This window comes from Nematolebias whitei, chromosome 5 (assembly GCF_014905685.2).
Source record: "Nematolebias whitei isolate Nwh7 chromosome 5, NemWhi1, whole genome shotgun sequence".
In the NCBI taxonomy this organism is placed as follows: Eukaryota; Metazoa; Chordata; class Actinopteri; order Cyprinodontiformes; family Rivulidae; genus Nematolebias; species Nematolebias whitei.
The window spans coordinates 2,722,536-2,741,014 of NC_056502.1; the positions used below are offsets into that span (position 1 = coordinate 2,722,536).

The following is an 18,479-nucleotide window of genomic DNA, read 5'->3' on the forward strand; positions in this document are numbered from 1 at the left end:
GATGATGGATGATAGATGGATAGATGTATGGATAGATGGATGGATGGTTGATGGATGGATGATAGATGGATGTATGGATAGATGGATGGATGGTTGATGGATGGATGATGGATGGATGGCTGGATCATCACCTGCTCCTCCTGCCGCTGGACCCAGAGCTCCTCCTCAGAGCTGACAACATTCTAGATGACCTTGCTCAGTAACCTTGTTAATATTGCGTCACGTGCACTCTGTGCAGTGCACGTTAGCGGGTGAGCGGTCACCGGCGGACACGGCCGGCTGCAGCAGCGGCGCTCGCTGCCTCTCTGACCCAGGTACAACAAATGAAGTGTTTGTTTCTTGGTGTTTAAATGTCCCAAAGTTGTCTCTCATGTTTGCAGCCGTCTGTTTTGGGCGTAATGAGGTTTGAAGCTCCAGTTGAGAGTCACTGAGCGAATCATTTACCTCCATACGAGGCTGGATCATTCAGTTAGGCCTTTGTTATTGTGAAGGAACGGAAGAAGTTGGACTGAACATTGCCTGTCATGATCCGATTAGTCGTCCAACAGGCCGGCTGCCTCCCTGAATGAACAGTATCAACGAGACGTTTGTTGTTTTGTGCCGTCAGCTTCAGTCCAGCAGAGACATCACAAATACATTCATGTCATTTTTCATGAGTTGTGGACAAAGAAATGCTGAAATGAGCTGAAACGATGACAAAACCATCTTATTTTAATTTATTATATAAATAAATCTGTCACCTTTAAATAGTTTGTTCATTCTTCATACGGTAAATCAGCTGTTTTACACAAAGCCCTTAAAATGCGAGGACCTTTTTAAAAAGACAATTTTTTATTTTTTATTAACCTTTATGTAACCAGGCAAATCCCACTGAGATCACAGGTCTGTTTTACAAGGGAGGCCTGGGCCTGAAGGCAGACTAACATGCATGTTTTTAGTCTGTGGGAGGAAACTGGCATGCACGACAAGAACATGCAAACTCCACACAGAAAGACCCCAGGTCCAACCGGGGATTGAACCCAGGACCTTCTTGCTGTGAGGCAACAGTGTTAACCACTGAGCCGTTGTGCTGCCAAACTAAACCCAAAGATTAGCAAACCTCAAAAAAAAAAAATGTATTCACAATAAAATGTGAGAAACATTAAATTTTTTATCTAAGAAATTCTGCATTGTAAAAAAATATACGATAATATTTGACTTTTATGGCAGCAACACATCTAAAACGAATGTGTCTGCATGGAGCAACAACGACTGTAAAAGTCTGTCAGAGAAAAAGGTGCAGGAGCATTTAGCTACTACTGAGACGAATCAGGAGCATTTAGCTACTACTGAGACAAAGCAGGAGCATTTAGCTACTACTGAGACGAATCAAGAGCATTTAGCTACTACTGAGACAAATCAGGAGCATTTAGCTAGTACTGAGACGAATCGGGAGCATTTAGCTACTACTGAGACAAATCAGGAGCATTTAGCTACTACTGAGACGAATCGGGAGCATTTAGCTACTACTGAGACAAATCAAGAGCATTTAGCTACTACTGAGAAGAATCGGGAGCATTTAGCTACTACTGAGACGAATCGGGAGCATTTAGCTACTACTGAGACAAATCAGCTAAAGGTCAGGAAGAAGACATGTTTAAAAGGCTGAATCTATTAGAAGTAAAGATGGGCAGAGGTTCACCAGTCTGTGAAAAATCATTTGAAAATCTATCCATCCATCCATCCATCCATCCATCCATCCATCCATCCATCCATCCATCCATCCATCCATCCATCATCTTTACCCGTTTCTTCCTTTTCGAGTCGCGGGGGTCACTGGTTCCCACGTCCACCAATCACTGTGCGAGTGGTGGGGGACACCTGGACAAATGTCGAGTCCATCACAGAGACACATAGAGACAAACGAGACAAACAACCATTCATTCTCTCTCTCACCTTGGGGCAATTTAGAGTTACAGTCAGTCTAACATGCATGTTTTTGGTCTGTGGGAGGAAACTGGAGTACCTGGAGAAAACACACACATGCACGGAGAGAACATACAAACTCCACCCAGAAAGGTCCCAGACTGGGATTTGAACTGGCGACTTTCTTGCTGAGATGCAGCAGCTCTACCAACTGAAGCACCGTGCTGCTCTGGTTTGAAGTCACCAAATACATGTATCTTCCTCAAAATGTAAAAGAACAGGAAGACTTTGAATCATTATATACAAATAATATGAAAAGATTTAAGAATCTGGCCAACACAACTTTGATGCATTAAAGAATTATAAATGATATACAGTGTATTAATAAATATAAATGATATACAGTGCATTAATAAATATAAATTATATACAGTGCATTAAATACTTATATATGATATACAGTCAGACCCGGCTGCAGAAACTATTCAAAGGGGGGGCATTCTATTTTTTCAAGGGGGCATATTTTTTTCAACAAACATTTTATTTGCTTCAAGTTGAACAGCGGCTCTGTGACCACCCCTAATACAGTGCTGTGAAGAAACAATCTCAATAAAATCACAAAATCTAAGCAAAAATAGAAAAAAGAAAGAACAAGACAACCCAACCTGTAGAGCTGTGTTCATTCAATTAAAAGTCAAACATAAGCATAAACATACAGTGATAAATATAAGCACAAGTTTCAGGCTGAACACTGTGACTGAAGTAAACATTCATGCTAGGAGGTTTAACTACAACAACTGGGGAGCACAAGGAGCAAAACAAAGAAGTTTTACTCTTCTGCCTGCAAGAAACACCATTTTATGTGTGAGGGAGGCGGGGTGGGGGAAACTAGAAAGGGGTTTACTCCACCTTTAGTAGAGTGGCAGGCGGCGTTTGTATAGTGTGTGAAACCTTCTCAAAACACTGTCCTTCCATTCATTCCTAAATTTCCGAGTCAAGTCCTTCTCAAATGCCAACTGGATCAGATTTGCCTTGCGTTGATGAAGCATAGTTTGGCGATGCTCTGTGAAGACATTTTTAAGAGTGGAAAACGAATTTTCACATGATGCGGTGCTGGCTCCAAACGTCAGGCCATGTTTAAAGGCTGCAAAGACAGTAGGCATTGCTTCCAATGGCTTCTGGAACTGCTTCAAAACCTGTAAGGATTAAGAATTAAGATTACCGTAAAATCAATATAATTACAATTAGAATGATTCCCCAAATAACAATATAAATTGTATGAAACATTATGTTTAACAATAAATTCTCATCTCAATTAACCAAATCATGTTAGGTTTGATGTGTGATTTTTATGACAGTTTTATGAAGGCCTGATGCTGAAAAATACCAGTTTACTTTAAAGGCCCGACATGACTATGCCATGACAATATAGGCTAACCATTAGGAGCATCGTAGCTTCAAGATTTTTTGAATACAATAAAAACAATACTGAGCTTTTGCCTATAGTCTTAATCACCCGTTTCATTGTCCACTTCTCCCCATCTGGTGGAGAAGACTCTTTCATTTGTGTCACTAGGAAGTTGCGGGCCACCTCAAATTCAGAGTCCACAGCAGGTGTCTTGGTGAGGTCAAGTAAGGGCTTCACCTTGCTGACATCCAAGAAGGTGGAACGAATGACCTTTTTATCCCAGAGAACATGTGTGAAGGAAAACCCTTCAGAAGTGGTCTTTCTGGGTTTTCTGTGCCAAGGTCACTAGGCTGGAATGGCCTGTTGACATTCCTCCTCTCAGCTGTAATGTTACCACAGACTTCACTGTTGTTGTTATTGACGTCGTCACTCACGTTTCTTCCAACTGGCTGAGCACTGCTCGGTTCTGCTCCTTGTGCTCCCTAGCTGCTGTAGCTAACCCTCCTAGCATGAATGTTTACTCCAGAGTTGACTTCAGTGCTTACGTTTCCAACTGAAATGGATGGTGCCGCTTCCTGTCCGCTCTCATTTTTTCCACTGTCAGTGTCATTCGTTGTCCTCTTGTTTTTTTGGAAAAAAGTCCGAATATCCATGATACACGGACAATGGTGAGCGTGACTGTTTCTGTTTGAAAACAGCTAGTTTGCGCCTTAAGTCAGTGACCCGCCCCCCTCGAACTGTAGTTGGCTAGAATGTTGCCTTGGCTTCATTGATTGGTTGAATTGTTTGACTGACAAACAGAGATAGGAAAAATAGAAAGATGTACACTCAGAGATAGATTAAAAACAAACAAAAAAAAAACTTCCCGTGTCCAGTCAGGGGGGGCACAGCTGACTCTGTGGGGGGGCAATGTCCCTCAATGCCCGCCCATGCCGCCGGGTCTGTATACAGTGCATTAAATAATTATAAATGATATACAGTGCATTAATAAATATAAATGGTATACAGTGCATTAATAAATATAAATGGTATACAGTGCATTAATAAATATAACTGATATACAGTGCATTAATAAATATAACTGATATACAGTGCATTAATAAATATAAATGATATACAGTGCATTAATAAATATAAATGATATACAGTGCATTAATAAATATAAATGGTTTACAGTGCATTAATAAATATAAATGATATACTGTGCATTAATAATTATAAATTATATACAGTGCATTAATAAATATAAATGATATACAGTGCATTAATAAATATAAATTATATACAGTGCATTAATAAATATAAATGATATACAGTGCATTAATAAATATAAATGGTTTACAGTGCATTAATAAATATAAATGGTTTACAGTGCATTAATAAATATAAATGATATACTGTGCATTAATAAATATAAATGATATACAGTGCATTAATAAATATAAATTATATACAGTGCATTAATAAATATAAATTATATACAGTGCATTAATAAATATAAATGGTTTACAGTGCATTAATAAATATAAATTATATACAGTGCATTAATAAATATAAATTATATACAGTGCATTAATAAATATAAATGGTTTACAGTGCATTAATAAATATAAATGATATACTGTGCATTAATAAATATAAATGATATACAGTGCATTAACAGGAAAGCTCACTGTGTTTGTTGCAGGTTGAACTTCTTCCGAGATGTTCCAGATTACAGAGTGTTGGCCTGCGGAGGGGACGGCACCGTGGGCTGGATCCTGGACTTTATTGGTACCAACAGCACGTCTTTGTTTTGTTGCCTTGGAGTCCATGTTTGGCAGGAACTCCATATTCTGGAGTGCTAACTGTGTCATATTAAATGTTTTAGGATAATGTGTAAAGTTTTATCCAAAGATTTGATGTTTTTCTTGGTTTTCACAGCTTCTGTCTTGTTGCTCAGTGGAGATTTATCACTTTTATACAAACACTCTTTTCAAACCCTGGTGTTTGCAGTCAGAGGGGTCAGACAGGAACATCATATGAGTTGGAACAGAACATTTTAGTAATCATTTAGAAAAAACATCACGGAGTCTCCTCCGTTGAAAACTGCTTCACTTTTGTGTCAATCACAACAAAGGCAGGTAATAACCGTCGTGCACGTGTTTTTATTTTAAATAAACTAAACTGAACGTTCGTGTGGACTTCACAGACGAGGCTGAAACACAGAGTTCTACTTGGGTTTGGCTTCGTTTCACTTCTTGTCATGTTTCCCCGCTGCTCCAGATAAAGCCAACCTGGACAGGAACCCCCCCGTGTGTATACTTCCTCTTGGGACGGGGAACGACTTGGCTCGATGTCTACGATGGGGAGGAGGTAAATCGCACAAACATGAAACAACTTGGCCATAAATGTTGCATTTCTTTATAGAAGAGATTAAAGCGTTGTATTAGTTGATAAAAGAAGTAAAAGTTGTTCAGACATTATAAAAACTGACACATTAGCATTACTTCAAGATGGATTCCCGTTCATGAGCGAAGTGTTTGCAGCAGAATTTAACATCTGACTCTCTCGTGTTGCTCTGAGGCTACGAGGGTGAAAGTCTCCTGAAAATCCTCCGGGACGTGGAGAACAGCTCAGAGGTGATGCTGGACCGCTGGAAGATCGACGTCACACCAGCCGACAAGGAGGAGCGAGGAGACCCGGTGCCTTACAGCATCGTGAACAACTACTTCTCCATCGGAGTGGTGAGGCAAACCACACACACACACGTTACACGTTTAACCTTTAGTTTTCTGTTCCTGCGTGCTTGTTTGCAAAATATGTCCAAAAAATGTTACCTATACATACTCTGGTATTTTCTTCTTTCATAAATTTGAACTTGGTCAGGATTAGGGTGCTGTGACTTCTAGTATTTGCATTTTTTAAATTTATTTATTTATTATTTAACCCAATTTGAAAAAGAATGAGAGGGGCGGAGCTGTCCACTGATCACTACCTGGTGGTGAGTTGGCTCCGATGGTGGGGGAGGATGCCGGTCAGACCTGGCAGACCCCAACGTATTGTGAGGGTTTGCTGGGAACGTCTGGCAGAGTCTCCTGTGAGACGGAGTTTTACCTCCCACCTCCGGGAGAACTTCAAACATGTTCTGGGGGAGGTGGGGGACATCGAGTCTGAGTGGACCATGTTCCGTGCCTCTATTGTCGAGGCGGCTTACCGGAGCTGCGGCCGCAAGGTTGTCGGTGCCTGTCGCGGCGGCAACCCTCAAACCCGATGGTGGACACCGTCGGTGAGGGATGCTGTCAGGCTGCAGAAGGAGTCCTATCGGGCCTTTTTGGCCTGTGGGACCCCGGAAGCAGCTGATGGGTACCGGCAGTCCAAGCAACATGCGGCTCGGGTGGTTGCTGAGGCAAAAACTCGGGCATGGGAGGAGTTCAGAGAGGCCATGGAGAATGACTTCCGCACGGCTTCGAGGCGATTCTGGTCCACCATCTGGCATCTCGGGGGGGGGGGGGGGGGGGGGGAGTGGTACGCCACCAATACTGTTTATAGTGGAGGTGGTGTGCTGCTGACCTCAACTCGGGATGTCGTGGGTCGGTGGGCAGAATACTTTGAAGACCTCCTCAATCCCACCGGCACGTCTTCCACTGAGGAAGCGGAGCCTGGGGACTCTGGGTCGGCCCTCCAATCTCTGGTGCTGAGGTCACCGAGGTGGTTAAAAAGCTCCTCGGTGGCAGGGCCCCGGGGTTGGATGAGATTCGCCCAGAGTTCCTTAAGTCTCTGGATGTTGTAGGGTTGTGTTGGCTTACGCGACTCTGCAATATTGTGTGGACATCGGGGGAAGTTCCCCTGGATTGGCAGACCGGGGTGGTGGTCCCCCTATTCAAAAAGGGGGACCGTAGAGTGTGTTCCAACTACAGGGGAATCACACTCTTAAGCCTCCCTGGTAAGGTCTATTCGGGGGTTCTGGAGAGGAGGGTCCATCACATAGTCGAACCTCGGATTCAGGAGGAGCAGTGCGGTTTTCGTCCTGGCCGTGGAACACTGGACCAGCTCTACACTCTCAGCAAGGTCCTGGAGGGTGCATGGGAGTTTGCCCAACTGGTCTACATGTGCTTTGTGGACTTGGAGAAGGCATTCGACTGCGTCCCTCGGGAACCCTGTGAGGGGTACTCTGGGAGTATGGGGTACCGGGCCCTTTGATACGGGCTGTTAGGTCCCTGTATGACCGGTGTCAGAGCCTGGTCCGCATCGCCGGCAGTAAGTCGGGCTTGTTCCCGGTGAGAGTTGGACTCCGCCAAGGTTGCCCTTTGTCACCGATTCTGTTCATAACTTTTATGGACAGAATTTCTAGGCGCAGCCAAGGTGTTGAGGGGATCTGTTTTGGTGGCCTTAGGATTGCGTCTCTGCTTTTTGCAGATGATGTGGTCCTATTGGCTTCATCAGATCGTGATCTATAGCTTTCACTGGAGCGGTTTGCAGCCAAGTGCGACGCGGCCGGGATGAAGATCAGTTCCTCCAAATCCGAGGCCATGGTCTTGAGCTGGAAAAGGGTAGAGTGCCCTCTCCGGGTCAGGGAGGAGGTCCTACCCCAAGTGGAGGAGTTTAAGTATCTTGGGGTCTTGTTCACGAATGAGGGAAAAATGGAGCGTGAGATCGATAGGCGGATAGGTGCAGCGTCAGCAGTGAAGCGGGCGCTGTACAGGTCTGTCGTGGTGAAGAGAGAGCTGAGTCAAAAGGCGAAGCTCTCAATTTACCAATCAATCTACGTTCCCACCCTCCCAGGTCATGAGCTTTTTGTTGTGACCGAAAGAACGAGATCTCGGATACAGGCGGCCGAAATGAGTTTTCTCCGCTGGATGTCTGGGCTCTCCCTTAGAGACAGGGTGAGAAGCTCGATCATCCAGGAGGGACTCGGAGTAGAGCCGATGCTTCTCCACGTCGAGAAGAGCCAGTTGAGGTGGCTCGGGCATCTGGTCAGGATGCCTCCTGGACGCCTCCCTGGTGAGATGTTCCGGACACGTCTCACTGGGAGGAGGCCCAGAGGAAGGCCCAGGACACGCTGGAGGGACTATGTTTCTCAGCTGGCCTGGGAACGCCTCGGGATTCCCCCGGAAGAGCTGGCCCAAGTGGCTGGGGAGAGGGAAGTCTGGGCCTCCCTACTTAGGCTGCTACCCCCGCGACCCGACCCCGGATAAGCGGAAGAAAATGGATGGATGGATGGAAAAAGAATGATCCCACAGAAATACACAGATCTTATTTCTTTCAAAACCATTGCTCTCTGAAATCCACTGGTGTTAAGGTGAACCACGTGCAGACAGACACTCGGGGAACTCAAAGGTAAATAATAAATAAATGTATTACAACAACACAAAAGGCTGACGGGGCAACATGAACGGAGGGAACGTGGACGAGGAGACAAGGAGGGAGACAGGACATAACGAGGGGATGAACACAAACACCTGGGGAAGGACAACAGGTGTCAGAGGAGGAGCTGATCACATGAAGGAGAAACACTGAGGAGAGCAGGACACACACACGAGACACACACACACACACACACACACACACACACGCACACACACACACACACACACGAGAGACACACACACACACACATCCTCTCAATATTGTGTCTTGTGCTTTTAGCTTCACTTTTTCTAATTTTAGTTTTTGTAGTCAAATGCTGCCTTTAGCTTCTATTTTACTGGTTTAACATTCATTAAACAGTTCATTTCACAATAGTTTGAATTTAATTTTAATTCATTAGTTTCAGTGAACTCAGTATTTTAGCAGAAAATGAAATTCTTCTAATTCATATTATTTTTAAAGACCATTTCATACTAAAAAACTAACACTTTACCCTGTGATGGAGAGGAAACAACATTTATAATCTGAGTTACCACAGCGTTAATGTGTAATAAATGCACTCCAGCAAGCAGTTGCTTATAGAAGAGGAAACCAGTCTGAGCATTTTAAACATAATTTGTATTTAAGTAGATATTTTTTAATTAAACTGTAGAGTCACCTGGCAGTTTCACAATGCCCTGTCACAAAACAACACCTTTGTGTGACATAGATTGTGTTAACTCTCACGTTTTGTGTTAATTTTTGTACAGCTTGTTTTCACAGTTTTCTAATCAAATAAAATATATATTCCATTGCAGGACCCAGCGAGCTCTTTCTGTTTGCATAAAAAGTGCTAAATGAAATGAACAAGACAGACGTCACGTCCTCTGCACTGATTTTTCTTTGTTGAACAGTTTCGTCATTTAAAAGATGAAACGTTTCAACTCGAAGAATCCTTCCAGGGCGTGACTCGACCTTGTTAGATGTATCACCTGATCACTGAGCGGCAGCAGGACATTGTTTCAGACCAAACACAAAACACAAGCAGACAGGACTTCTGTGTATACTTCTGGCTCGAGTCACGGTGCTGATAAAACAACGATTGTGCTGTGGGACTGTTTAATTGTGTCACGTTCATAGTTCACTCCACAGAACTCACTCGGTCGTTTTCTTTACAGCGCTCTCTCAGTTTCTATCAGCGTTTCAGAGACGTGATGTCACGTCGTGGCTCTTCGTTCTTCTTTGTGCTGACACTAAACGTAGATCTAACAGGTTGTTCATGGCTTGCTCAGCTACAAGGGGACACATATTTTGTCATCTGTGCCAATAAGCATGTTGGTAACATTCATTCAAGAATTAGTAGTAAACTATTAAACAACTGTGGGATGGACGAACGGGAGCTTCTCCTTGCAACTCAGCTCTTTTCACCACAATGGACCGGAACAGAAGAGTTAAATGATGTATGGATGGGATTTCATAAAAATAATATTTATCCTTGAGAAAAATAAAGCAGAGCTGTGCATTTATGTTATTGTCACTGTTGTTAATTGATGAAATTCGTTTGGAGAAACCATTTTAGTAACAGAGCTGCAAAGGTGTCAGTAAAATATTTAAGTCAAGATGAAATATGCCTGCAGAGTTCATGCTCACATTGAAATCAAAACCTGTTCCTTAAATCATTTTTGCATCTGTTATTAAGGGTTGAATTTGAAAAAGTAATTTATCGTAGAGCGCCCCGCGGCACACACGTAATCAGGGACTTTATTTGTTTTGATCACGTTGTGGTTAGGCATTTATTGAGATGTTCTCGAGCTTTAACCGCCTCTGATCAATAAATCAGCCTTGTTGTGTATCTGCATGGGGTTACAGAGCCATCAGCACCTCTCCTCTCTACCTCCAAGATAATGACTCTGATTTCACGTAGCTCATGTTAGCCATTACTGATAAATGTCAGGGGGAAATATGGTAATTGACATTTGCAGGTGGAAGGAGAGGCAGCCTTTGGGGGCTGGGAGTTTTATACAAACTGTGGCAGAGACATAAGTGATGCATGGCATTACAAATGTTAGCTGAATATCACCTCCAGCCTGGGCCACTAATGACCATGTTTTAGGATAATAAAGGACAGGTCTTGTTAACATTGTGATAGAGTAACAGCTGTCACCTGTCTGCAGGGCTGAACATATGGTGATGTCTACAGGGGAAGTGTTTAAAGTGTGAAATACATCTCCCAACATTTACCCCTCAAGGTGTTATCACAATCTTTTATTGCATTGGAAATGTCAAAGGTTACTTAATTGTACTGTTGACAGCTGATTGCAGCAAACGAGTCAAACAACATAGAAAAGCTGCTTGTAAACTATAAGAGCTGGAGATTTTAGAACCAAGTGCAAATCAGTCATTTGGTTTTAGACTGTATGCATGTGCCAGTACAAACCAATCAGCCAACAAACAAGATTTCTTGTTTGAAATGATAAGGATATATTAATCATTTGATAAATGATAATAGCCTCTTCGCAGCAGTAGATCCTGTAGGATGTACCACAGGAAGCTTTGGTCCAGTGGGAGGGAGGTCGTCTTTCAGTGACAGGATCAGGGCGTGAAGCTCAAGCTCTCTGCTACTGATGGTGACCATTTGGACACAAGACTGAGAGAAAACAGTGTAAGTTTTATCTGGAATCAAATTGAATTAGTGCTTATGACATGTTTGTCTGCATACGCAACTGGGCATTAATTACAACATGGACAAAAAGACAGGAGACAGAACTGGAAGTGTCAGAAATGAAGATGTTGAGGTTCTTCTTAGGAGAGACAAAGATGGAGAAGATCAGGGATGAGATCATCAGAGGTACAGCACAGGTTGAACACCTGGGAGATCAAGTTAGAGAGGACACACTGAGATGGTTTGGACATGTCCAGAGGAGGGACAGTGGTTTGGACATGTCCAGAGGAGGGACAGTTGTTTGGACATGTCCAGAGGAGGGACAGTTGTTTGGACATGTCCAGAGGAGGGACAGTGGTTTGGACATGTCCAGAGGAGGGACAGTGGTTTGGACATGTCCAGAGGAGGGACAGTGGTTTGGACATGTCCAGAGGAGGGACAGTTGTTTGGACATGTCCAGAGGAGGGACAGTTGTTTGGACATGTCCAGAGGAGGGACAGTTGTTTGGACATGTCCAGAGGAGGGACAGTGGGTATATTGGTAGAAGGATGTTAGAAATGCAGCTGCCAGGAAAAGACAAAGAGGAGACATATGGATGCAGTTAGAGAGGACATGGAGGTAGTTGGAGTGAGGACAGAGGACAGAGTGAGGACAGAGGACACAGAGGACAGAGTGAGGAGGAGGATGACTCGCAGTGACGACCCCTGAAGAGGGAACAGCTGAAAAAAGAATTCCTGCAAATGTTGTGTAACTTTTATTTCCCCAATTTAGTCCCACAATCTCACATCTCACCTTGATTGTGACTCTTATTTTGTTGCGTCTCAGATCAGTCACATTTTAGTTTAGTTGCCAAACGCTGCCAAAACGCTCCCGTCTCTCACTCCTGCTCTAAAGGTAGCCTCTCACTGGACTGGGTCTGTTGGAGACTAGTTGGCAACACAAACGATGCAACGTTGTGCAAAAAGGTTCAATCTTTGCTGCAGTCTCACTGAACTCTGGGTTTGAAGCCAAGTGGCCAGATTATGCAAGACCAGTTTGAGGAAGTTATTCCCTACGTTTGTGTTTACATCTTGCGAAACTATTTTAGGCTGAGCAGATTATTTCATCGCTCACCTTAGCTAGCACAATAGCTTTATTCTGCTTTGTGCCTACCTTTGCAGATGAGTCATGATTTACTGAAATACACGTAACATGAAGGCTGGCATGTTGCAAACAGTTTATTGTTATTGTTGTTTATCACCAGCAGTATGGTTTTAGAGCTCACCGTGTTTGTGGTCAGAGAAGAACTCAGTAACTTTGCTCCTTTTGCTCATCAAGCTGTGGCGCCGGGTGTGATGGAGGATTTGTATCCAGGAGGTGTAATGATGACGGATGAAGTTGTTTGTGGGGATTAAGGAGACTTTGAGCTCTCTATGGATTTGAGTGTGATATAATATTTTGTTTGGATCAAATTTTTGTTCTTTTGATTGAATGTGAAAATACATTAAAGATTGTGACAAGTCAAGCTAATAATTACTTTAGAGATTATGCAAATCTACACGAGATTGTTTCCATAATGATCCTGTAAGTTCAGCAGCCGTGGTGGCCTGTCAGCAGCAGGAGTGTGGTCTCCAGTCCGTTATCACTGTCGTCTGCTGCCATGAGGCGATCATGTAACCTACGTATGCTCCTGCAGTGTCTGGACTGGGTTCAGTCCCCGGGTTGGACCTGGGGTGTTTCTGTGTGGAGCATGTTCTCCTCCTGGGTTTCCTACAGGTTCTCCTTCAGTCCAGAGCATGGTGCCTTCAGGCCCTGGTGTCCCTTGAAGAAGAGATCTGTGGTCTCAGTGAGGTCTGCCTGCTTAAATAACGGTTAAAAAGATTAAAATTGTACCTTTGTTGTGTTTGTTGTCCAACGTTTCAGTTCATTGCTCTTTGGTTTAAACCCTTTGGTTCCCGTGTTCACTTCTCAGGTTTCTGTTGAAGTTATTTTGTTTTTTTATTTCTTCTTAAAATTTGTTTTCTCATTTTGAGTTTTTTTTGTTTGGACTGGATCCTCCAACGGTTACAACCCGAAGCTGCTTTGGAGTATGTGTTTGCCTGTTAGCAAAATATCCTATGATGAAATATCACATGAATGTTGTCAATGGATGTACATCTATGAAATCCATCCATCCATCCATCCATCCTTCCATCCTTCCATCCTTCCATCCATCCATCCATCCATCCATCCATCCATCCATCCATCCATCCTTCCATCCTTCCATCCATCCATCCATCCATCCATCCATCCATCCATCCATCCATCCATTCACGGTGATCTGGTGCCTGTTTCCATCAGTCATAGTGTGAGAGGCAGGGGACCTGCTGGACAGGTCACAGGTCCGTCACAGGGACACACAGAGACAAATGAGACAACTATTCTCAATAGGGACACTTTAGACTTACCAGTTAACCCAACATGAATTTTTGGGTCTGTGGGAGGAAACCAGAACACCTGGAGAAAACCCAGGCGTGCATGACGAGAACATGTAAACTCGACATGGAGGTAACTCTGCGACCTTCTCACTGAGAGGCAACAGCTGTAACCACTGTTCCACTGTACCACTGGGCTATAACTTAGTTATACCCAGTTTTACTGAGACTGGGTGAAAATCTGTTGAGAGTCAAAACACTTTGAACGTCATCAACTCTAACAAGATCTCACCTCATGAGACTGTGCATGACTCAGGATGTTTGGTTAAAGTCCAACTCTCAGAATAAGATCGTTTTAGTCTAGTTTCTGGCAGGAAAGATGGCGGGCGATATACAGTCCCTCAAAGAATGTTAGGCCCTTTGATTTCTTCCTGTAAGTTCCTCCAAGCCAACCTGCCACGTCGTCATTGGGTGAAGAATTAATGGCGCCATCCCTTTGGGAGGATGTGGAAGTGACGTGAAGTGTAATGATCTCAATCAGGGCCAGGGGTGAGAGACAGAACTAATCACTGAGCGCGCTCTGCTGCCATAATGCAGTCAGTCGCCCTAATGACCCGGCGGTCCTGTCACACCCATTACTCTCCTGTGTGGTGAAAGGCACATCCAGCTGCTCACAGCCACTCATAATTGGACCAAACTTTGAGCTATGAGAGGACATTACACACGTCCCGTAATCATTCGGGTGCCAGTTTTTTACATTGGTAATTATTTGAGGGACGGCGTGGGATGGGGGGGGGGGGGATGAATGAATGAGCAAGCACATGACGCCTCACTGTCATGAGGGGGTCAGTGAACGAGACCAAAGGTGTATTTTAAACCCCCTTTTCAAAGAGAAACCCGTCTTTTAAAGGCTAACGGTGAGGTGCATGCAGGTTTCTGTGGTCACGTTTCAAGTTTTCTGTGGGTCAATCTCAAAACAAACATTTAACCTTTATTTATTAGGCATGTTAGCAGCTAATATAAAGACGTTAGACTCAATATATAAAGTGCTACTTTATTTATAAAGCTCTTCAAAAACAACCAGATCCAGCAGTCACTGTGTGAGAGGTGAGGGACACCTGGACAGGTCTCCAGTCCATCATAGAGACAGAGTTACCAGTCAGCTTAACATGCTAACATGCATGTTTTTGGTCTGTGGGAGGAAACTGGAGTACCTGGAGAAAACCCACGCATGCACGGAGAGAACATGCAAACTCCACCCAGAAAGGCCCCTGGACCGGGATTTGATCTGGCGGCCTTATTGTTGAGAGGCAGCAGCTCTACCAACTGAGCCACCGTGCTGCTCTACAATAAGATCAGTAAAAACAATAAAGCAGAAGTAAAACAAACAAGTCTCACGCTGTGCCAAAAGGAATGAAAGTGTTTTTTAATGTTTTTGTTTTGATAGAAATCAGATCAGTCCATAATCTTTTGTCATCTGTAAATCTACAAAACTGTGAGAATTAAAGGATCATTGAAGAACTGCGACTCACCTGACCCCCTGTCTGACGTTGTGTCCAACGACGATGTCCCACAGGTTGTTGGGAGTTACTCTCAGCAACTACCACACCAATCATTTCCATCAATATCTGTATAAATATCTGAGCTGAAGCCATTTCTGGGTGTGCTGAGGTTCTTTAGCTGTGGTGACGAAGTTCACTCCAAAAGTCAATTTGTCAAGTTTTTCACGAGATATTTTGCTAACAGGATGACAAACAAACACAGGTAATATCACCTGCCTTTCCTGGAGATGGGAAGTAACATCTTTGTCAGCAGCTGGAATTATTTTTACTTTATTCTCTCCAGATAAAAACGTTGAAACATTTTATCTGAACGTTCTGCTGAAAGACGTTCTTTTGGTTCGTTGAGAATCAAAATCCAGAACTGAAAACAACCGAGAGGAAATTTGGTGACTTCAGAATCAACAATGTAAGCTCTCTGAATCATTATTATTTTATTAATTGTTTAGAAGTTTTGAATTAAAGCTAAGTCACTGTAAAAAGGAAAAAAATAGAATTATATTTATTTTCCATAACTTCCTTATTGATCCTACACCATATCCTTGTTTTCCCACAACAAGATTTAAAACTTTTATTCACTAATACTTTATTTCATTTACTGTGTCAGGTTTTTATTAATTAGGTTTGATTTTTGTATTTTATTTGAACATGTTTGAAATTCTTTATCAGATCAAACAAGATGTAAAACTGAACAAACAGCTTTATAATTATTTTAAATATTCAAACATATTTGAACTGATATTTTTATATTAAATTATCAAACTATATAATATTCTGTCATTTTATATTTTTACAGGCTTCTGAGCTGATCACGTATGCAGAATTGATTTTTTAAATAATTTTACATTTTTTGAAATTAAGCTAAATTAAGTCAGTGGCATGAAATAAAATTAAATTAATAACTTAAATTTTTACTTTTTGTTTTATAAGTAGCCCTAACAAAAGTTATTTTATACAATTGTTCTTTCTTGTTATTATTTTTAAACAGTTCTGATTTTATTTTGTAATTAAAATTTAGTGTATTTTATTCGTCTTATTTACTTTTCTTCAATTTTAGTAACATGTTTATTTTAAGTATTTAATTAATTGCTGTTTAATTAAATCAGCGTTATGTGCAACTGTACCCACATCAACAGGATCGTTCATGTTTTAGCGCTTTAATAACCAAACTCTTAAAAATCCTATGAGTCCTGTGCATATATAGGATTTTATACTACATGTTTCATAGTATTAGTGATGTATAATGAAGTGATATATTTAAAGAACATGGCAGTTTATAAATGGTCAGCATGAGACTTCCTGTCTGGATTCAGCTGCAGAGCAGCAGCTCCTCGTGCACGCCTCAGATCTCCAGCCCAAACCAAAGGGGAGACATCTTCTCCGAGCTCTTCTCTCTTGTCTGCAGCGATCGTCCTGTTTGTAAAAGAATCCGCACAACCATCCATCACTTCACCCTTCTGGCCCGCTTTGGAGGTGTGAGGAGAGTCTGCGGGGATCTTGGAGGAATCTTTTGGTCTTCTGCTCGCAGCGTCTTGAAGAGACATCAAGAGAAGCTTCATTGATTTTTATTTCTTCTTCTTTTCTGGCTCCTCCTGAATTTGTGTACAGAGAGCCAGCAGGGGGTCCTCCCTGTAGGTGCAGTTTCAATAGTGCCACTCAAAACTGGAGTGGGTCAAAACAGATTGCTTTAAGATGGGGGGGGGGGGGGGGGCACGATGCCCAAAAAGTTTTCCTCAACTTCTTCTCATCCTGTTCAGATTATCTTTGGACAAGTTTGCTGTCTCCATCAGAGTCTTTCCACAAAAGGCCACGCCAGCGTTTTTCTGCTGACGCTGAACCAAGTGAGAATTAAAAGAAGTTTGTGTAATGAACTTTTCAAAGGAACAGAGTTTTAATTTTTATGTCCGTGTTTGAATATGAGGTTTGTTTGTTAATGTGAATGTTCTCGTCCTGAAAACTTTTGATTTGACAAACATCAGCTTTGGTGCAGTCACAGGGTGCTTGTGCTGCGGGGTGGGGGGTGGGGGGTGCAGATGAGGGATTGGCCACCCCACTCCATGCCTGGCCTTGGCCTTATGGTCTTATCTTCCTGAGTCTTGAGCTTTTGTTGGGTGTGAAGTTTTAATTCCCTCCTAGAGTTTGGAATTATAGAAGATCAGAACAGAGTCAACGTGTCCGTGCCACAGTGCCTCAGGAAGGTTCACACACTGTTTATATAAATGTACATTAAAATCAAAGTGCATGTTTCAGTGGGATGTGGAGTGATTGTGACATTATCAATTACTATTTTAAAATCTAAATATTTTCAGTAGACCTCGATGGGAGATTAATTCCTTAAGCTCCAAACTGCAGGACTGTTTTAAAAGCCGTTCTGATGGCCACCTGTTTAAAAACTTTCTGGAGGTCCTGGTTCTGAAACGTTCCTGGACAAATGGCTGAACTCGTCCTCCCAGAGCTCCCAGTGGGAGAATAAATGGAAATATAAAAGTGATGTGTTTGAAACAACTGGAAGCTCAAGATGAGCGTGTGAATGATCAAATGAGCGAGAGAGAAACGTTGTAAAAGTTTTTGCAGAACCGGGGACGATCAGAACTCTAACATTAATTCATTTAGCACTTCTCACAAATAAAAAAAGTGTTTCATGATAAAACACAAAACTATATAATTCAATGCATTAACTTTACTGTCCTTCAGAATTGTACAGTTCAATAAATAACTTATTGAATAAAAACATCCAGGTTCTTGTCCGGACTTGTTGCTCTGACGGTCTGAGCTGAAGCATAAGGAACAAAAAACACAAACCAGGTGCAGAGTCCTGACAGATGTGATGGTCCAAACCAGATGTGAAGCTCAGACCTGACCAGACTTTAAAACACGAGTCGTGTTCAACATGAAAGTCTGGCAGCAGCACTTTGGACCAGCTCTGAAACAACGTGCACAATTAATTATCTCAGATTGTGTTTGGACACAAGCTTTCCTTATTTGGAAAAATGTCTCAGATAATAAAGACTGCGCTTTATTGTTATTATTTCTCATCGTTTTAGACACGTTAGATTTATTTTGCTACATAAACATGTAAAAGCCATTAATTTGATCGTGATCATCTCAAAATCATCTGGAAATCATTTTAATCAACTTCATGTTCTTCTGTACCTTACTCTGGACACGAGATGAGACGAGATGATAGATGAGATGATAGATGAGATGATAGATGAGATGATAGA

The 18,479-nt window shown here is 42.4% G+C and overlaps 1 protein-coding gene across 1 annotated transcript in view; it reads left to right on the forward strand.

Moving 5' to 3' along the window:
* dgkb (diacylglycerol kinase, beta) overlaps positions 1 to 18,479 on the forward strand; it is a 101,958-nt gene that overhangs the window by 52,334 nt on the left and 31,145 nt on the right. Inside the window, exons 17-19 of the mRNA XM_037676513.1 lie at positions 5,001 to 5,086; positions 5,579 to 5,668; positions 5,879 to 6,039. Of these exons, the coding sequence (XP_037532441.1) occupies positions 5,001 to 5,086; positions 5,579 to 5,668; positions 5,879 to 6,039 (337 nt within the window). The remainder of the gene's footprint in view (positions 1 to 5,000; positions 5,087 to 5,578; positions 5,669 to 5,878; positions 6,040 to 18,479) is intronic.